This window comes from Mus musculus, chromosome 3 (genome assembly GCF_000001635.26).
Source record: "Mus musculus strain C57BL/6J chromosome 3, GRCm38.p6 C57BL/6J".
NCBI classification, from domain to species: Eukaryota; Metazoa; Chordata; class Mammalia; order Rodentia; family Muridae; genus Mus; species Mus musculus.
The window spans coordinates 121722173-121744141 of NC_000069.6; the positions used below are offsets into that span (position 1 = coordinate 121722173).

At 46.0% G+C, this 21969-nt stretch overlaps 1 protein-coding gene across 1 annotated transcript; it reads left to right on the forward strand.

Moving 5' to 3' along the window:
• Positions 1-1364: 1364 nt before the first annotated feature.
• Positions 1365-12880, forward strand: F3 (coagulation factor III). Its single transcript, NM_010171.3, has 6 exons — positions 1365-1630; positions 2805-2910; positions 7165-7382; positions 9352-9530; positions 10209-10368; positions 11934-12880. The coding sequence occupies exons 1-6, from the start codon at positions 1543-1545 to the stop codon at positions 12065-12067; spliced, it is 885 nt and encodes a 294-aa protein (NP_034301.3). The 5' UTR covers positions 1365-1542; the 3' UTR covers positions 12068-12880.
• The last annotated feature ends 9089 nt before the right edge of the window (positions 12881-21969 follow it).

The following is a 21969-nucleotide window of genomic DNA, read 5'->3' on the forward strand; positions in this document are numbered from 1 at the left end:
TGACCTCAAGATTGGTATTGTAGAAGGCTATCTAAGAGGTTCTGCCCTGTCCATTCTCAGACATAAGCAGGAAGCCTAATCAAAAGCTACTGTGAGTGGGACGACAGCTTAGTTACTCTTTACACTTCTCAGAGCCTACAAGGTGGACCCAAGTTTGACTTTACTCAAGGAAAGTAAAAAAGGAAGGAAGAAAGGAAGGAAGGAAGGAAGGAAGGAAGGAAGGAAGGAAGATTGTACAAAGCATCCAAAGACACAGATATTTACATTACAGTTCATAACCGTAGCAAAATTACAGTTATGAAGTAGCAATAAAAATAATTTTATGGTTGGGATCACTACAATATGAGGAGCTGTGTTAAAGGGTCGCAGAATTAGGGAAATTGGAAAAGAAGGGATAAACTGGACAGTCAACCAGGAGTGACAAGAAATCGTTTGATACACTGTCGAGCAAATGCTACCAGTAGGATAAGTGATCGTCTAAGGCTTCAACAACGTCACGGCAAAGCCTAGAACAGGAGGCCAGGAAATAAATGAAGAAAACCCAAAGCTTGCAAGTGACACCTGGCTGCCACTAGGCTCAGTGACAGAGGTGGGCTCCTGGGTCCATTCCCAGCATCCAGGAAGGGAAAACACAAATTGGAACGTCCGAATGTTTATTTTTCAGTTTCATTTTTTGTTTTTCTGCGCTTTGGAGGAATTCACTCAAACCCACTGCGGGCTTCCTCAACGTGAGAATCATCCTTCCTGGAACCCCCGTGGCTACAGAAGTCACGCTCAAATTCTCTCAGGCTTCATGTTGCAGTTCCTCGGTCACCTCGGGAACGGGAGTGGGGTGCCAAGTGGCCTTTAGACCTAATCCAGGGCCCTTGTCCATGGCAGACACGTGCATTTACTGCACCGCCCTGTGCAGCGGACCAAAGGGACTGACAGAATGATCTGCTAGCCACTGCGTGTTCAGGCAGGGCTTTGGAACTGCCCTCTGCTACCAGGAGTGGTCCAGGGGCTTTGATACATCCTCTGCTAGGGCCTCAGCGTACATCGAAAGCAGAGGAAAAGTAAGACTCCCTTGACTTTCAACTTAAGTCCCTTCAATGACACTCCTTTCTCCCCAGCCAGCCACCCAGGCTGGTCATCCAGGGATCAGCCCGGGAGCCTGGGTCTCCGCAGTACCTGGATCCGCCTGCGCCGAAGGGGCAGCTCGGTGCTCCGCGGCGCTGTTGAATCACGGTTGAGTCACCCCTTTCGGGGTCTCGGAGTTTCCTACAGGAGGGGAGTGGGCGGGGCAGGGGTGTGGACTGATCGGGAGCCGCCCACCGCGAAAGCGAGTGACCCGGGCCGGGGGGCGGGGAGTCGCGAGCTTCGGCGGAGGCGGCGCGGGGTGGAGAGGAGCCGGTGTCCGCGCGGCCCTTTATAACGCACCCCGCGCCGACCCCGGCAGCCTGGGTACAGCCGGTACCCATCACTCGCTCCCTCCGATCGCTCCTGTAGCGTAGCCAACGCGCCGCCGCTGAAGCCCCGAGACCTCGCCTCCAGCCCTTGGACATGGCGATCCTCGTGCGCCCGCGCCTCCTAGCGGCTCTCGCGCCCACGTTTCTCGGCTGCCTCCTCCTCCAGGTGACCGCGGGTGCAGGTGAGTGGCATTGGTCCTGAGAAGCCGGGGGCGCTCCGCCCGCGGGAAACAGAGAACCTATCTGGCTAGCTGGGGGGGGAGGGGGGGTGCTGCTCTGGTTCCTTGGGGACACCAAGGTGTCCGGCTGTACCTGTGGATTTGGCTGCGCTCGCCCTGAGGATTTGAATGAACAATGGGATGGAAGGTAGTTGGTGCCCGGACTCCTGGCAGTTGTCACTGCTAAAGATGCCTGCTTTGTGCGTCCACCGCGGTTGCATAAGATAAAACTGAGATTCCAGCTTTAACTCTGAGGGAGAGTTTCCTAGATGTTGGGCCCTTGAAGGTGGCAGGCTCGTGGGCCCGCCTTTGCCAAAGTCGGCGTGCTTTGCGCTTTGCGTGGCTTGCATGTTATCTCTGACAAGGTGTGCGCCTTCCCGTAATAAATAGGTGTTCTTGTGGCCTTTGGTTTCGGTCTGATAGAAGCAAGGCTGTTGTAAACTCAGGCAAGACAGAGTGCATACCCACATCTACCCAGTGCTGAGTTGAGGCAGAGGCTGAAACCAGGGGGCTTGCAAAACGAGACGTTGATGACAGCACTTTAATGGAATAGCATCCCACCATGTGACAGGTGCCACGTGGGCTGCACGTCTGACGAGCTCTCCTTGAGAATTTCAGTGTAAAGATATTTTAGATTACAATGGGAAAAGTCCGGTTAGACTCTTTTTTTTTTTTTTCGTTTATGTGCATTCCTGACTCTCACGTGTGTGGGGGACTAGCCCTGTTTGGAATTTATTCAAACCCTTCCTTGCGGCCTCTCCGACGGCTTCGGAAGAGTCCGGGACTCTCTGGCACCTTGGGCCCTCCTTCTGTGTCGTTTTAAAGTGGGCTTTCCCTGGAATAGTTTAAAGGAGGACTTCAGGATCTTCAGCTCTTTCCACGGATTGCAGTATGGGTGTTGCCTAGAGGACTATATGGCCCTGAGGGCGGGGATGGGGCGTGGGGGGAAGGACACGTACACACACACACACACACACACACACACACCCTCTGCTCTTGACAAGTTAGCAACGTTATTTTTGTGACTGGCAACAAAACATGTGCTCCCTTTGATGGCAGAGGCTGGGAAAGTGTTTAAGACACAAGGTCGAGACCACAGAACTGGGTGCAATTCGAGATATTTTGTGCTTATTTGTAGGCATTCCAGAGAAAGCGTTTAATTTAACTTGGATATCAACTGATTTCAAGACAATTTTGGAGTGGCAACCCAAACCCACCAACTATACCTACACTGTACAGATAAGGTAAGCCAGGTTAAAACCAAAGCAAGATGGCTAACAGCTTTGCACGTCTAGCTCTTATGCACTAATAGGGACTCTTTGAAGTCAGTTGTTGGATGGGGCTGTTTACCAAATGGTAGAGTTGTCATGGTAATCTGCTGGCTACTGTGATGTTCCATCAAATGGAAACATTCCATATGCTAAACTGATATGACAGGAACTGGCGCGGGGGGGGGGGGGGTTGTACCTCTGTCCCTTGAGTGCTTACCAAGCACACCTAAGTCCTGGTTTAGATACTCAACCCAGCATAGAATTGTCACTGTGGTCACTGTGTTGCTCGGGGAGGAAGTAGAAGTAGAAATTCAGTCACTCTTAGCTGTACATAGGGAGTTCCAGGCCATCCTACAATACGTGGGACCCTGTATCTAAATAATGCAGATACATACATACATACATACATACATACATACATACATGACATACATGACATAGTGTCTGGTTCTTTGAGGGTAGTTATAAGAAAATTAATAAGTGCATATAAGCTATAGAGGGGTGAGCCCACTTACACAGGCACATAGTGTGCTTTGGGATCGTCCGCAGCTAGTCTCCTCTAAGCACCAATGCCCTTTTCTGGTTACTAGCTGTCTAGACTGAGCTGCTGCAGGCATGTCAGGGAGAGGTAGGAGGAATTCCAGTGTCTACACTGCCCTGAAGCAGTGCTTGATTCATTAATCTATGGACTCGTTGAATTGAAATTTGGTTATACACACACGATTTCGGTGGAGGCCAAATTCCTGAGTCATTGAGCTGCTTAGAAAACACTGAAGGATTTGTCTGCATCCTGCGCCGTCTGGGGCTGTTCGGCTCACTCAGCCCTGTTCACCGACTGACAGCTCTCGGGAACAAGTAATCCCGTGCTTTTCCTCTAAGTGGTAACCAGGGTGTGCCAGGTGCCTTCCTTGATGATTTTCACATATTTTTGGCAAGCTTTTGGTTTCTGATAGATTCTAGGAGATGGATAAGGAACTTAAGAAACCTGCCTGGTGTGGAAATTGTTTTAATAGTGACGATGTAAAGGACACAGGAGTATCGTAGGCAAAAGGCAGGCACATTGTAACCCTTTGTTTTTCCATTTTAGCTTATGTTAAGCCTTATTTAGCACTAGGATGCAACTCTCAGGTGTGGATCCTTTAAATGACTTTCTTGTCTGATAGATATTGCCAAACCAAAAGGGGAGAGAATTTGTGTGTGTGTGTGTGTGTGTTCATGCATGCATATATGCACGTATAGCTATGCATAGCTAAATAGAGATGAATCTTATAATCTATAATTACCATCACAGTCAAACTTATCAGTTCAAAGGCTGGTGATGCAGGTCAGTTGTAGAGTTCTTGTCTATCGTGTACAAAGCCTTGGGTCCCATCCATTACCCATGTCCACTCTGCTCCCAATCTTGTTGAACTGGTAGTGATGGCACGCTGTAATCCCTGCACAGCTTGCTCATATGACGCAGGAGGATTAGGAGTTCAAGGCTACATGTTTGTTCAAGACCAACTGGAGCTATAGAGTGAAACTCTGACTTAAAACAAGTTCAAACCCTGACAGTTGAGAGTCATTAAAGTAGTTAATTTCTCTTATATAGATCTAACATTTACCTTACCCTTTCCTTCTAGATATGAAGATTAGGTTTTTCAGAGAAATGGTTACTTTCTAATATCTTGAATTAATTCGAACAACATTGGGAATATATCTTGGGTTGTCTTGATTTTTTAAGATAGAAGTCTGTATTGGTTGAAAGTTTTGGAGTTTTTAAGGTGGTCACCATTGAGGTGAGCACGGCTCATGATCTGCAGACATCAGAGCTGAGGACATAGCTTGGGGATCCCTGCAGACTTGGGTGTCTCACTGCTCAGGTCACCTTGCTCAGGTCCTTGCTGCTGAGCTGGGTGATCCTGGAAGCATTGCCATTAGTCAAGGCATGAGACCCGAGCTAGCCTTCACCCTTCCCAGGGGAAAGGGGATTCCAGGTCTAAGGGGATCTGGAAAGCCAGGGGTTCACACTGACTGCTGGTGGTACCTGCCCAGGCTACCTGGAATGGAGGTGTGCCACGTCTGCAGGGGGCTCTTCCAGTCTGCTGGGAGGAAGGGGGAAGCTCTGCTCATCCTGTCTCCTGAATCTCCTTTATTCACCTCCCTGAGGAGGTGGCACCTTATCTAGGGGACCCTGTCCCCCACACCCACCCATGCTGCTGGAGCTTGGCTGTGTGATGCTGGCCAAAGGGCAGCTCTGAGGGACCCAAGCCCCTTGGCTGAGTGTGGACGGTGTCTTCTCTGAAAGCAGGCTCAGTGGTAATTGGGAAGCAACAGCGGCCCAGCCTTAGCACCGTGACATGGCTCGTGCTGTCCATCCAGTCCATAGTGTGTGTTGAATTCCAAAGCTGAATTTAGAAGCTTCCAGACACAGCCTCTAACTCAATGAGTGAATGTTTCTTTTCTGTTGGAACTCCTCAGTAAATTGGGGGGGGGCAGAATTTATTTCCAAATTTGGGGAGTTTTTCCGCTAACCTAGAGGGACCTTGAAGACTTTTAAAGTGGTTTGTGCTCTTAGCAGCACCTGGAGGACCTCAATGGAACTGTCTCCTCATTGACCTGTTATCACCTACATTTTATTTAGAGAGCACATGGTCCTACTTGTAAGCTGGGTCAAACAAAACACTGCATCCATCAGGCGTATGACTTCACCCAGAGCCCAGCCACTGAACGACTTGCTTGTCATATGGTGGAAAGAAACCATTAAGGTGTCGTTGGCTTTTGGTATAGCAAAGATGTAATCAAGGTACATTTTGGTCATTCTGGATCCAAACTGCCTCTCTATACTTATTATAGAAGAAAGTTCAAAAATACAAGAAACTAAAATATTTCAATTTTAATATTAGCTTTCGACTTTGAGGATAAGGGATATGTGTACCTATGTACTCGGGTTCTTTCAAAGGGCTTTAGAGAATTCTCATTTGTGCCTCTTCTGTGTGGATTTAGATAATTTTATCTGTATGTGACTCCCCTGCTGAATGTTTTATCATATTACACATCTATGTTGAATAATAAGGTCTATCAAGCCGGGTGGTGGTGGCACACGCCTTTAATCCCAGCACTTGGGAGGCAGAGGCAGGCGAATTTCTGAGTTCGAGGCCAGCCTGGTCTACAAAGTGAGTTCCAGGACAGCCAGGGCTATACAGAGAAACCCTGTCTTGAAAAAAATCAAAATAAATAAATAAGTAAATAAATAAAGTCTAACAATAATAGATTCCCTACATAATTATATTCCGTTACGATCATCATATATGGCTAGTCACTGACTCTCCTATATGCCAGATATTCTGCTGGGCTCTTTGAACGTGTTAGCTCATTTGCTACTATCTAAGGAGGTGCTGGGTTCTTTTTAATGTGTGTGATCATGGGAAGTGTGTATTCACCCCGAAGGGCTTTCACACTCGGCAAACACAGAAGCCCTGATGCTTGGCCGAGAGATGAGAACCAGCACTCTTGGGCCAAAGAGATCCTGCATGTGGAGAGCTTTCGGGGCAGTAAGGTTGGGGGTGGTCGTGGTGACCAGCAAGCAGGAGAAGAGCGCTAAGCAGAATGACATGGAGATCTGGAACTCGCTTGAGTGCCGAGGTCTGTCTAGCAAGATATTAGGACCTCAGAGCACTGCTGGCATTCACCTGATGGAGTGCATCTGGCAACAAGTAGTGATGCTTGGCTAATGGTCATTGTCCTCTCAAAGAACTTTATTGTCAGCAGAAGTTTTTCAAGTTATTTCTCTTCGATGGTGCCTTACAAAAGAAAGATCTGCCCTTTGCCCTCGGAGGCTCAGACTTTGTTAAGCAGGCATTATCTGTATTGTTTCTCTCTGATCTTTGGTGAGATGTGTTTCTCATTCTCGTAGGTAAGGCTAGCATGTGGTGTAACGAAGCAAACAAACCCAGCTCTACCACGCGTGTTAGCGTGTGACTGTGAAGGCTGCTTAGTGCCACTGGCCTTCCATCCTCATGTACATCAAAAATAAAATAAAATAAAATAAAATAAAATAAAATAAAACAAAACCAAATAAAAGGTGCCCAGCAGAGCTAACCTGGTTACTGGGTGAACTTGCATTTGTACTTCAGATGCTCTTCAGGTTTTCCCAGTTGGGAGCGCAGAGCACTCCGGTGGAAGGCCATCCATCCTGCTAGCCACAGACCCTAACCTCCCGTTTCTTTTCCTCCTTCCTCCCTTTAGTGATCGATCTAGAAACTGGAAAAACAAGTGCTTCTCGACCACAGACACCGAGTGCGACCTCACAGACGAGATCGTGAAGGATGTGACCTGGGCCTATGAAGCAAAGGTCCTCTCTGTCCCACGGAGGAACTCAGTTCATGGAGACGGAGACCAACTTGTGATTCATGGGGAGGAGCCGCCATTTACAAACGCCCCAAAGTTTTTACCTTACCGAGACAGTAAGTAGCTTGGTTTGTAATGCCTTCACTCTTGGTCTAGGCTTCTGTATAAATATGCTTGTGCTTCATGACCCCCTATTAGCCATTAATTAGATCTCTCTCTCTCTCTCTCTCTCTCTCTCTCTCTCTCTCTCTCTCTCTCACACACACACACACACACACACACACACACACACACACACACCAAGGAGATGCATCTTATAAGTGTCTCTCTCTCTGCAGATGGGCAGGAGGTTCACAGAATGTGAACTCGTGTCTTGATCACTATGTCATCTACTCACTTTCTCCTCCAGTCTGCCGCCACTTCCTATCAGGAACCAGCTGGAGGGTGCGCTAAAGCTGGGGTTGTGGCTTTTCCTCAGGCTACTGTGTCATATGCTGAATTTTATATTCTTTCATCAGACCAGGGGTGCTAGTTTAGACATTTTCCTCCAATGAGCACAGATCCACAGGGAAGCCACTTGTGCCTGAAATTGGGCTTGTCAGCCTCCCTCGTGCTGGGTTTGAATGTGTAGCATGCTTTCCCACCTTTGTCCAAGTGTGTGAGCCTGCCATCTAACAAGGAAATCTTCTTTCCTTTCTCTCTCTCTCTCTCTCTCTCTCTCTCTCTGTGTGTGTGTGTGTGTGTGTATGTATGTATATCTTCCTTCCTTTCTTTTTTCTTTCCTTCCATGTTTCAGAAGTAGACATTTCACAAGCTTATGCAGCACATTAGGAAGACTAAATCCCACTTCTTTTGCAAGGCCTGCTGGTTAAAACACAAGTGTTGTGGTTTTGGTAATCCCCATCTGTCCCCTTCTGATTGCTCAGCGACGTGGATGGTGAGAAGGATGAAGGGCAATTGAGAAGATTTTACTTCCGATGTTTGCTCTAATGGTCTAACTACCCAAATGAATGTAGCTGCCTTCCTGGGGTCCCCACTGACAAGCCTCTCTTCGGACTCCTTTGTATTTTTACCTTTGTGCTTCTGCACAACACGCGCATGCCAATCATGCTCCCCAAGCTGTGATTTCCCTTCATAGTTCTTGAGCTTTCAGCAGTCCAGACCAAATCCTTTGAGATACACAACAGAACACACACAATCACACACACACACACACACTGTTCTGTGATTTGCACAGAGTGAGGACTTGTCTGACCATCACATGTGCTGCAGTTACCTCGTGTAACTGAATCAGGAACCAAGAACTTAAAATAGATTGGGTGTGGGATGTGTCAAGAGGTTGTTGCAGGAAAACATTAAAAATTAACAAAATTAGAAGGTGACAAATGTGCACATAGTGGACTTTCAAAAAAAAAAGTCTATGCCTGGTGTATGTTTGTGTATCATCTGTAACTCAGTTCCAATGATCAGATGCCATCTGACCTGTGGACCCTAGCCATGTATGTAGTACACACATCCATAGAACAGGCAAAATACATGCATAAAAATAAAAAAATATTTTTAAAAGTCTTAAAAAAAAAAAAAAACCCTTCCTGGGCTTCCCAGCCTCTAATGCATTGTAGCTAAAATACGGAAGCTTGGAAAACTTCTTGTCCAGCCTGGTAGCCATCACTCACACATGGCTACCAAACTTTTGAAATATGGCTAATGTTGCCAAGGTGAAAAATATATGCCAGTTTTTGAAAAATATAAAATATCCATAATATCCACTATATTGAGTGCATGTTAAAATGCCAATCTGTTAATGGACCTACTAAAGTATATAATTAAAGTTAATTCCACAGGCTCCTTCTCACATTTTTCTAACATCTGCAAGGAAGGGTCTCCTTGTGCTTCCAGAGGACGGCATGGCTTGCTATGTGTTGAGACTCAGCTACAAGACCGTCACCACTCCTGCTACTGGAGCTGATTCTGTACAGGTGTTCTGTATGAGCGATGGAGGAGCTGTCAATTACGATAACTAAGTGATCTTTTCTTTGTATTGATTTTTAATTTCTAAGCAAGGTATTTTTTTTTCCATTTCAGCAAACCTTGGACAGCCAGTAATTCAGCAGTTTGAACAAGATGGTAGAAAACTGAACGTGGTTGTAAAAGACTCACTTACATTAGTCAGAAAGAATGGTACATTCCTCACCCTGCGGCAAGTCTTTGGCAAGGACTTGGGTTATATAATTACTTATCGGAAAGGCTCAAGCACGGGAAAGGTAAGAGATTTTCCATTTATTTTATGCCCCCCCCCTTTTTAATAGATCTTTGATTCTCCACAGCATGCTTGCTTCCCAGTTCAAATATGGAGGAATGGGGGTTGACATGGTGGTGTGCATAACAGGTCCTCCTTCTGCCTGTCACTGCTGAACCTTCTGCCCTTGGGCAGGGTCCTTTCAGAGATTCCAGTCACACAGTCAAGGAGCTAGACCAGACTGTCCTCTCCCACATCTTCATATTGGGGACCCCAGGGTGGGGGTGGAGCAGGGATAACTTATTAACTAATTTGCATTTGTGTGCACATGTGTATGAATGCATGTACAGGCATGTGTACATGTGCATGAGAGTTTGTATGTGCATGTGTGTGCGCATGTGCATGTATGTGCTTGCGTGTGTGATGCTGGGCAGTGTTACCCAGGACCTTGTACACTAGACAAGTTCTCTACCACTGAGTTGCATTCCCAGCCCCCAAATGCCCCTTCTTTGGTGATTCCATCTCTCTTTTCCTACAGTAAAAAGGGGCTGAACTGGGCTAGGTGTACTGTCTTTTTAGCAGTCATCAGGGGTTACCGATGTGCCAAGTGACTTCTAATCCCTCGTGCGTCAATGATGTCTGCATGGACTTAGAGCCCTGGTTTTGCTTTTCTCGGTGATTTGAGAACTCTATCTTTTCACAGAAAACAAACATTACAAACACCAATGAATTCTCGATTGATGTGGAAGAAGGAGTAAGCTACTGCTTTTTTGTACAAGCTATGATTTTCTCCAGGAAAACTAACCAAAATAGCCCAGGAAGCAGTACAGTGTGCACCGAGCAATGGAAGAGTTTCCTGGGAGGTGAGTGGCCATGGCTGTCAGTGCCCTGGGAGGCTCGGCTGCCCCCACATCAAAGCCAACATGTATCTCTTAGTTTCAAACATTCAGAAATGAGCTTAGGGTGTCTTAGAATGTCTTTTTGGATTCTTCATTCTCTTTGGGGGCATTTAGGAATGATTTCACATTGTTCCCTTGGTCACTTCCCTGGGCACTTGCAATGGGCCAGGTTCTATAGGGTACTGAGCATGCAGATTACAGACTTTAGAACTTAGGTACCAAGTCACAGCCTTCTCTGCCTGTTTTTCCTACTGACATGATCTGAGGGGCCTGGGCCCAGGGGAGGAGTAGTTTCTGGACCAGCTAGTTTCTGGAATGGCAGATATTTCAGTGCACCTATGATGGACTGTTGGTACAGGAGCTGTGTGTGTGTGTGTGTGTGTGTGTGTGTGTGTGTGTGTGTGTGCATGAATACACTCTCTGGGTATTCAGTGTTGTGACTAAAAGCTCTGGGCCCCACAGAGAAGGGGCTCTGCTGTCAGAGGAGACGACTAAGGGGGCAGTAGCTATGGCCTGGCTCTGTTAGAGCTTCAAGTCATTATGCCAACTAGGCCAGACTCGGGAAGACAAATGCCACATCTTCCTCTTATATGTGGAAAGCTAGATTAAATGTATGTACATGTATGTATTTATATATGTATGTAGTGGGGTCATGAAACTAGAAAGGAGACCATGGGAGAGAAGGAAGAAATGTAAAGGGGAAGGGTTAATAAAATAGAAGTACTGAAAAGAGGCGGGGGATGGAGGAACTATCTAGGGAAAGAAACCAGAAAGAGACCAAGGGGCATGGGGGCCAGGAATGAATGAGAACAAAGTCTAATTGCATGTTCTTCATAAAAAATACCATAATTAAACACATTACTTTGTATGCTGGCCTAAAAATAACTTTTTTAAATGCAATAATATGTTTAAGTATTCTGCCTTCTTGCCTCTGTTAACAGAAAGTTCTCTTTCCATTGGAGCCCATTCCCACTCTGGGCTAGCCAGCTCCTTAGCCACAAGCCTCACTATTCCCTTCCCTAAGCCCTACACTATCTAGTTCTGATGCCCCAGGCTCTGCCTGTTTCCCTGCTTCATCTCTTAACCCAATAGATCCTCTGGGGTACTGACTACCCCAGCCAACTACTGTCTCTTCGTCTCCACCATCAGCACTGTGCCCCCTCCTTCTCTGTCTTTCCCATTTATCTTCTGTTATAATCTCTGCCACCAAACTCAGGGTCGTTTTTTGGACTACATTTCCAACATGTGTTCTTCCATCCATCTCCCGTGGCTCCTTTCTAGTCCAGGAACCTTGGGTAGCTCATTTAATGCTGTAGCCACTGTCAGTTTCTCTCAAGCGTATGAGGTCAGATAAATTCTTAATCAAAGAATGAGAGAAAGAGTGGAAGAAATAAATGTCGGGTTTCAAAAAGGCGGGACGGTATGATTTGGGGTCACGCCCACCGGCAAGTGGCGTTCGAGCCTCCATGTTGACTTTACATCTTTGATTTATTTTTTTGTTTGTTTGTTTGTCTGTTTTTGCTTTTCAGAAACACTCATCATTGTGGGAGCAGTGGTGCTCCTGGCCACCATCTTTATCATCCTCCTGTCCATATCTCTGTGCAAGCGCAGAAAGAACCGAGCGGGACAGAAAGGGAAGAACACCCCGTCGCGCTTGGCATAGAGGAAAGGCTGAAGCCGCTAACGCTCACACTGCCTGCACGGCACTGTTGCGGAGAGCTCTGATGGGAACTGTGCAACATGGAGCGTGGAGCCTGCCGATCCTAGCTCAGAGAGGCTGCCTTCATGGCCTGTTACTCCAGCTAACGCTTTGATTCCAACACTAGCATTTGTCACGTTAGGACGAACTGAAACGGTACAAACTGGTTAACACTACAGCGCCTTTTGCACAAATGCTTTAGATTGTATGGTCTACACTCAGGAAGACACTAGGTCACCCAGGCAAAGCCAGTGGACAGATGCCTTTCATATAACCTGGGTGGGCTTTTGGAAAATCTTTGAGAAGTTGATTTCATAGGCTGTAGAACAGTAAAGTGGGAACTGGGCGGACTTTTCTAACAGTCGTACTTTTATAAAGCGGTATTTGGGTGTTTTTTCCCTCGAATAGGTACTTTTGGAAGTTCAAAGCAAGTGGCAAACTTTCATATAAACATGTTAAATGCAGGATATTTCTGCTTGGGGCATCTTTGTGATTTGTACTTTCCTACAATTTAGCACTTTAACTGACAATGATGGGGTTTAAACATTTGACAGCCAACTCTATTTTTATACGACTACTATACAAAGAAACTACATATAGTTTTATGATTTAAGGTACTTAGAAATGTTTATGGTTAACATTGTATATATTTACATAAAATTTAAAGGTTTTGTATATGGGATTTTCTATTTATATAGCTTCTATTTGTATATTTTGAGATAATTTATTTAATATACTTTTATATAAATAAAGGTGATTGGGAATTGAGACAATCGCATTTATATCTTCCACTTATTATTTACTTCTTGGTTTTCACATTAGGTGACTCCGTTGCTGTAACAATTGACCTTATCAGTCTTAGTGGCTTACAACAATATATACTTTTCGCTTAGACTACGTGTTTGTGAGTGTTGGTAGGTGGTAGCTCCTAATGGTGTCTTCTCATTACAAGGCCCGAAACAAAGCAGGGGTCTCTATTGGATCAGAGCAAAGGTGAACACACACACACACACATGCACGCGCGCACACACACACACACACACACACACACACACACACACATACATGCGTACACCCCCCCCCCCCCAAAGCACAACCATACCAAGGCAAACAAAACAAAACAGCAAAACAGGCTGCTACACCTTCCTTTTTTTTTAGTTTTTCGAGACAGGGTTTCTCTCTGTATAGCCCTGGCTGTCCTAGAACTCTCTCTGTAGACCAGGCTGGCCTCGAACTCAGAAGTCCGCCTGCCTCTGCCTCTCCAGTGCTGGGATTAAAGGCGTGTGCCACCACGCCCGGCTACACCTTCCATGTTTAAGCCACTTTTTAAAAATGACTTTTTGATTATAATTACATCACTTCCCCCCTTCCCTTTCCTCCCTGCAGTCCCTCCCTCGTAATCCCTGCCCTTTGACCCTTAGACTCATTCGAATTCATAGTCTTAACACTTCCACCGAATACTTTGGTTCACCAGTCAAGCAAGTCACGTGACTAAGCCTGATAAACCTAGCCTACTGAGAGAGACCATCTAGTACAGACTTAGGGTTCTCCCCAGTCACTCACTTGCATTTTGGAGGAGGCTCAAAGAAAAAGAGACCTGCCTTTGATTTTGTTGTTGTTGTTGATAAAAATTGGAAGGATCAAGTTAGACCTCATGTGAGGAAACTAAGCACAAGGACTCGGTCATGCTGAGTTGACTCAGTGACTTCTAAAACGGAGAAACGGAGCGAGTCCTTCAGAGGCAGCAAAAGTCTACACTGCGCAGAAAGAAGATCTGAACTGAATGATGGTGTTCTGAGCTGGCTGCCAGGCAAACCTGCTCTTGCTTCCCTCCCTCTGTGCAAGGCTGGGGAGTTGCCAGTGGCCCTCTTAACTGGTCGGTTTTGTTTACTCAATAACAAATGCGCTCCATCTGCCCCGCTGCGGGCACCAGTGCAGCTTTTGATACCACAGCGACCAGTGTGTGTGGTGGAGTCCCAAAGAGAAAGGACAAGCATGTGTCCTTGTCCTCAGAGAGGGGCCTTACGCCTTATCTTGAGTCCCTGCTCACATGACTTATCCAGGACAAAGAGCTCGGTGTAGCACACGAAGGGCAAAGTTGGCTACAGGAGCTCATGACTGACCTTGCCTTCCTCTGCCAGGAATAATTATAGCATTATGTAATCCCCTAGCTTCATAATCTAAGGAATTTGAATTATCTGCAGACTGAAAGCAGGTCTGGATGTAACAAGGTAGAGCAGGAGGAAGTCGTTATAGATGCGGTGTAGCGGTGCTGCGGGAATCAGAAGGTTCCACTCCCAGCGTTAACCATTGCACACAGGCCCCCTCTCTCCTTGTTGTGGACATGAGACAGCTGCTCCTAAATCAACACAACGGGTTCTGCAGCCGAACTGCTGCCCTCTAGTGGGCCGAACTGAACGTCTCCCTCCCTGTGCTGGAGCCTATCAAGCATACTATATTAATTACTAAACAGAACTCGAAAGCTCTCTACAGATACATTTTCCATCTTAAATTACTGTTTGGCATATATGTAAGAGACTCTTTTTGAACTCTGAGTCAGAGCAACTCTCTCTTAAACAATCATCTTGCTCCCTTAGGGAAAACTCATTTCTGAATGCCCTTCCTATGAGCTCCTGGATTTAACACGTACTCTTTAACACATTCTCTTCCCCCAACTGTTGCCTCGCTGTTTCTTTTTTTCTTTATTATAATCTTGGCTTTAATAGAGTGGGATCAATCCTATTTAAGGAGAGGCTCCCGCAAATGACCAGTATGCACATTTGTTTAACATAGCAGGAGCCCTCACTTAATCACACACAAAAGGATGCTCTGACTGGGTGCTGCACACAGATGATCTGTAGAGCAAAATGAGAAGACAAGTTGGGGACGTGACAGACTCCTGGAATACACTTCACCCAAAGCCCCCACCACTGGAAACCCAACTAATTATTTTAGCAAGCTGGAGCTGGGTTTTCTGTTCCCTGTGATCAAGCCTTCTGTCCTTTGTAGTTAAAAAGAAATACCCAAACTAACATTGTATTATGAAAGTCAAGCATAAAGAAAGAAGCCAGCTATGGTGGTTTGAATGAGAACGGCCCCCATAGGCTCATATGTTCAAGTGCATGGTTCCCAGCTGGTGGCATTATTTGGGAAAGATTGGCCATGGTGGGTGTGGCCTTGTTGGAGTTTGTTGCTGCTGGTGGACTTTGAGGCTGAAAAGTCCATTCCATTCCTCTCTCTCTCTCTCTCTCTCTCTCTCTCTCTCTCTCTCTCTCTCTCTCTCTCCCTCCCTCCCCCTCCCCCTCCCCCTCCCCCCTCCATAACAGTTACTCTGGCATTAGGTCCAAGCCCATGGCCAAGCGCCACCTAGTGTACATGCTTTAAGCCTGCAACATCTAACAAATTATGATGCCTTCCAAATATGCACTGTAGCCCCAACTTCTTTAAAAGTTCACAGCTGTCCTGCAGATCCAACTACTTACAAAACATACTTGACATCTCACAGGGATTTTATTCAAACCATCCAAAGAGAAGCTAATTCCCTACCTCCTTCAAATCCAGTTCTCTCCAGTCTTTTCCATTTCAAGAAATGGACAACTTGGCTCAGGAGGCCAAGACCCTGGTGTAATTATTAGAGTGTCTTTCCTTTTCCCATGCCCCTTCAATCTAAATGAAGTTGGCCAGCTTTTGGGTTAAACAAGATACGAGTTGCAACTGCCACTTCCCCAACTCCACTTTGAGGCACTATGATGACCCTGCCAGGCAAGGCTGCCACCCTGCCTCCACTACTCACCTCCTTCCTCCCTGCTCTGACCATGATCTTCATGACAAGGCACAACGCCCAAGGACAGGACTATCATAACATGCTGGGTTTTAGGACTTCATTTTTAATTTCCACCCCCCCCACCTCTTTTCCCTATTTGACAGCAGAAATCATTCCAGGCACACCAGTGATCTCCCACTGCAGTGTGGCTTTTCCTGAAGGGTATGGACCAACATCCATTCACTGCAGACAGGACACCAGTGACAGAACACAGAAACAATTCCATCTGCTGCTGGCTAATCTTAGGTCAACCTGATACAAGATGGAATCACTTGAGAAGAGAGAACCTCAGTTGAGAAAACGCCTCCATAAGATCAGGCTGCCGACAGGCAAGCCTGAATAGCATTTCTTAATAAGTGGTTGATAGGGGGGGGGGCAGGGCCAACTTATTGTGGGTGCGATATTCCTGAGCTGGTGGTCCTAGGTTTTATAAGGAAGCAGGCTGAGCAAGCCATGGGGAGCGAGCCAGTAAGCAGCATCCCTCCGTGACCTCTGCATCAGCTCCTGCCTCCAGGTTCCTGTCCAGCTAGTTTGACGTCCCCTGACTTCTTCCAGGGAACTATGATTCAGGACATGTAAACCAATAAACCCTTTCCTCCCCAAGTTACTCTTGGTCATGGTGTTTCATCTCAGCCATAGTAACCCTAACTAAGACACATCTAAATGTAGTTTGCTGAACCAAGGAGTTTAACTGGGATGACATACAGCGTGGGTGGGGGTTACTCACAGAAGCATGGGCAATTCGCTGCCGGGACACCACTGATGAGGAGCGTCCGTCCCAAGCATGTATCAGTAGGGAAGGGAGGTGCCCTGTGCACCCTCCCTCACTTCCACAGAGAAGGCTAGTGGCTCAGGCTTAAGACCCCCTGCAGGGAATCAGCACTGCAGTGATTTGATGGTTAGCAGTTCCATCATGCGCAGAGGCAGAGTTCCACAGTGACCAGGGTCACCCCTTCTAACTCCCTCTTCTTCCTTAGCTTAGCTGATACCTTCCTAGTGTGAGGAGGAGTGGGTGGAGGTGAGGCAATGTTTATTTGATGCCACAGCCCTTTCCAGGTCTGATCTATGTCCTAGTCCTGATTGGTTACCCTGCCACAGGGAACCTCACTGCTAGCTGCCACCTCCCTTCCTGAGACAAGGGTCACAGAACTGCTGCAGCTGACCGGATGGGGGAAGAGTCAAGGGTGAAACGTCAGACGAGTGAGAAGCAGTCTCACATCTCAAAGGATACCCTCTACCCTCTTACCGTTTAACCAGAGGGGACTCACAGGTCACTCACATCAAAGTGATGTTTACCAAACTTGTGCTCTTAAAATAACATGAAGTTTTAATACAGTAATGGCGAACTTCACTCCTTGCTCAGAGCTTTGAGGGGGAAGGCAGGTGAGACTGCTTTCTCCTACCATCGACCACATGCTACACAGCAGGCTGTTGTTCTGATATTCCTGTTTGTCCTGCTGTTTTTGCTCTGAGCCCAGATGCCCACTTGTCTATGGTTTTACCTCATTTCCCCTTATCAGCTAAACTGTGCCACTTCCTTTTAAAGGGAGACCACACGCTGGCGGAGATGAGGTCCTGTGTACATTTCCGACTGCCTGGGTTAATTCTGCTCATTTGTCAGCATGCTTTCAAGGCATCCATCACCTTCTTCCCATGTCAGCGAATCCAGCCACGCTCCAAGCCGCCTGCCCCCAGATGAGCAGCTCTGGTGCCACCCAAGAAACACTTACTTAATTAGAGGCCTTCGACAAGAAGCTCTGAAAACGGTTCTAAAGCCACAATGTTTACCATTTACCTGTCAAGGAGGCTGGGGTGGGTACAGACCAGAACAGGCATTCCCGACCTTCGGAGACGTCAGAATGCAGCCACTTCTGAACTCAATCAAATTAACAGCAGGAAAAACACTGCGAAGTCCTCCTGTGGCACATTCCTCCTCCCTGTGCAGACAGCACACTCCGGTGAAGGCCTAGCGAGCAGGCGCTTGTGGGACTGGCCCTACTGACCAGAAAGGATCCTGAGAGCTTTAGTGAAAACCAGGTCTGGGTACTTTGTCAAGTAAACCAACTGTTCTGAAGAACTTCCTCTCTCGGCTCACCCCAGTAAAAGGGTAGGAGCGAGTCAACTCCACAAAGTGGTGCTCTGACCACCATGTATAGACTCATACAAACAATAATTCAAAACCACTGGATTTTTTTTTTTTAAAGACCATCTCTTTTTAGCCTGTGACTGTGTATTAGGAGTGTGTCAATAAAACATTTAGGAAATCATTCTTTTCTGGGGAAAATGAAATCACTAAAAAGAAAACCCAGGAAGTGTGAGACTGAGAAACTGTGATCTGTTTTAAATGAAACAGGTCAGTTTTTTTCCTTTGACCCAGGATCTTGCAGGTATCCAGGCAGTTATCAACTCACGACCTTCTCGATTTGGGAGTTGCAGGTGTGTAATAAATTTCCAAGAAGAGGCCTAAGGAAACACTGAGAGGTTCCTAACATACACCCTCATTTTCAAGCACTACCAAAACCAACTGCTTTAACATAGTAATTCGTCTTCTCTGACAAATATTTCAGGTCAGAAAAAAAAGTGACATAACCCCCAGAAGGGCAGGGACAATTTTCCCTCACACAGACCTATAGCCGTGTCTTGACTACGATGACGGAAGGCACCATCTATGGTTCCTGAGAAGTGCGTAAACAACGGGGCAAGAACATTCAGGCTAAATTATAAAATTACTAAAAAGTCCATAAGCAAAAGACAAAATGTTACACCCATAAGTGATTCCAAATGAAGAGTCATGAGGGAAGAGATGACCAGAATGCCTGAACAAGATAATCTTCCTCGGGTGTTGCGGGAAATACTAAAAAGATTAACTAATACTGGCAAGTTTCCCGCACTAGTGCCTCTGCCCCAGCGGCCTGACCAGCCATGCACTGGTGGGCAATGGTCGACCTGTTTTTATCTGACTCAGAGCTCCAAAATCTCTCCACCCAGCTCGCTAAGTTCCCACTGGTGAGCCGCTACCACCCCAGCCCCATGCTTCAAAACCCCCACGGCCTTTGTGGTGCATATCAGGCAAACCTGTGCTTTGCCACCATACCTCTCTCTCTTGAACCCAGTTAAACCACTATGTGAAGGAAAACATAACACAAACTTAGTTCAGAAACAACGGTAACTCAATCACTGGGCACAGCAACTAAAATCCTAACTTGTAAGCCTTATTAAATCTAAATCCTGACGGCAAATCCTGATGAATCTGCCACTGAAACCAGGAGACACTTATAGCTACATCTTGTCCTCACACAATCCCCGTCCAAAAGAACCTAACTCTCTCCTGCTTCCTCTCTTCCTCTGTCCAACCCAGAAGTCCCTCCTACTCACCCAGTGATTGGCTCCTTTATTCATTAGGGGATTGGTTCACAAGAAGTCACCTGAGGATGCAGTCCCCCAATCCCAGGAGAACAGAATTAGCATCAAAACACAAACAGCACCAGGCCCATCTACCACTCAGGCATCTGTGACTTCTGTGGCCCATGTGTCACACTGTCTAGGAGCAGCCTCTTCAGTTAACTACTTGAAAAACTAGTTAGAAGACAGAATTCTTGAACCAGCCAAACCTGCAGAGGCAGAGGCAGAATGCTTCCAGATGCTGTCTATGACTCCAGAATTGGATCTCCCTAACCATGTAACCCACCAGTCCCGATGTCCCTCACAAAGGTGGATGAGGGCTATGGGGTGGAAAGGGACAGCAGAGCTGCAGACCTGATGAGAGGAACCTTTAAAAAAAAAAAACTTTCTTGAACATTACTTCCTATTATAACAACTATAGCCTAAGTCCCCAGTCCATGACAAAATGACAGCAGTTCATATTCATGTTTTGACAGTGTTGACTTTGCTTACGCCGATATCAAGGTTTTTTTAAAAAAACTTTTTAAAAATATTTATTTATTTATTTATTTATATGAGTACACTGTCACTGTCTTCAGACACATGAGAAGAGGGCATCAGATCCCATTACAGTTGTGAGCTACCATGTGGTTGCTGGGAATTGAACTCAGGACCTCTGACAGAGCAGTCAGTGCTCTTAACCACTGAGCCATCTCTCTAGCCCCCTACCCTTTTTGAGGAATGATTTATTAGTCCCCAAGCAAGCCCACAGCAGAGCTGTGACCCCATGATCAGCTTCTCAGAGACACACAGAGGACCCACCACTGTGTGAACAGCAGGCTTCCCTGCTCGGGCCTCAACGGTGGGTACCCTGCTTCTGCCTGCTTGTGCATTCAGATTCACTAATTTATTCATTATTCTCATACTAACTCCACATGCCAGACATTACAGATTTTATTCAAATATGACAGGTATCATCTCGACTGTTGTAGAGCTTGCTAAGTTGTAGGGCAAAATGTCAAACAAGCCATTATAATAGTGTATAAATGTTATCACTGAGAGAGTGAAGGAGCTATCTATCTCAAACTTATTTGAAAGACAAAGAATTCACCAGGAGAAGGGGAAGAGGGAACACCTGACCTGAAGCATCCAAACTGCACCTCAGGAACAGGTTATGCGATGTAAGCATGTCTCATCAAACCTGGACTTCTGTGTTACTTTGCACATTCCTAGTAGAACACTGCCTAAATGGCTGTGGGTAAAACACAGAGTGGGGCCAATGAAGACATCAAAAACGGCAAACAACAAAAGTGGGGGCAAAACTTAAGTATTGATAATATATTTTTTTAATTTAGGACGACTATTGGTTTTTCAGAAAGAGAACCATAATGAACATATGAGTCCAGAGAAGAAACTACACAAACATCCCAAGTCTAAGATGCTCTAAGAACATTCTAAAAACCTAGGATACCCAAGATATAAGATACAACTTGCTAAACACATGAAACTCAAGAAAAATGAAGACTGAAGTATGGACACTATGCCCCTCCTTAGAAGTGGGAACAAAACACCCATGGAAGGAGTTACAGAGACAAAGTTTGGAGCTGAGACGAAAGGATGGACCATGTAGAGACTGCCATATCCAGGGATCCACCCCATAATCAGCATCCAAATGCTGACACCTTTGCATACACTAACAAGATTTTATTGAAAGGACCCAGATGTAGCTGTCTCTTGTGAGACTATGCCGGGGCCTAGCAAACACAGAAGTAGATGCTCACAGTCAGCTAATGGATGGATCACAGGGCTCCCAATGGAGGAGCTAGAGAAAGTACCCAAGGAGCTAAAGGGATCTGCAACCCTATAGGTGGAACAACATTATGAACTAACCAGTACCCCGGAGCTCTTGACTCTAGCTGCATATGTATCAAAAGATGGCCTAGTCGGCCATCACTGGAAAGAGAGGCCCATTGGACACGCAAACTTTATAAGCCCCAATACAGGGGAACGCCAGGGCCAAAAAGGGGGAGTGGGTGGGTAGGGGAGTGGGGGTGGGCGGGTATGGGGGACTGTTGGTATAGCATTGGAAATGTAAATGAGCTAAATACCTAATAAAAAATAGAAAAAAAAAGAAAAGTAAAAAAAAAAAGAACATTCCAGAATCATGCATGGCTCATTAGTTTGCACTTTCTTAAATATACCAAGCTCTAATGCTATAGAATACGTATTAACATAAAAAAATATGAGTATAGGAACTTTCAAGTATCCCTAGCTAAAAATGGAAAAACAGAACAAAACAAAACAACAACAACAAAAAAAACCATTTATCCTTTTCTTTCCTTCCAAGGCCCCAGGAAAATTGATACTATGCAACACCGAAAAGGCTTGATTGCCTTGAAGACTGTCAGTTACACAGATTGGCTGGCTAGCAAACTCCAGGATTACTTCTGTCACTGACCGCTCAGTGTGGATTGTACATGAGCACTGTTCTACCCCATAGTTAACATGTTTTAGGAATAAACACAAGGCCCCGCTCTTATAAGATGCTTGCTTTACTGACTGAGCCGTACACCCATCCCTTCATCTGGTTTTGTATTTCTATAGTACTTCTTGTTTGTTTGTTTTTGTTGTGGTGGTTAGTTTGCTTTTTGTTTTGTTTTGT

Coding starts and splice junctions, on each gene's coding strand:
- F3 (NM_010171.3), top strand. CDS start 1,543: ATGGCGATCCTCGTGCGCCCGCGCCTCCTAGCGGCTCTCGCGCCCACG. Junction 7,383..9,351: donor GTTTTTACCTTACCGAGACA/GTAAGTAGCTTG, acceptor TTTCCATTTCAG/CAAACCTTGGACAGCCAGTA. Junction 9,531..10,208: donor AAGGCTCAAGCACGGGAAAG/GTAAGAGATTTT, acceptor ATCTTTTCACAG/AAAACAAACATTACAAACAC.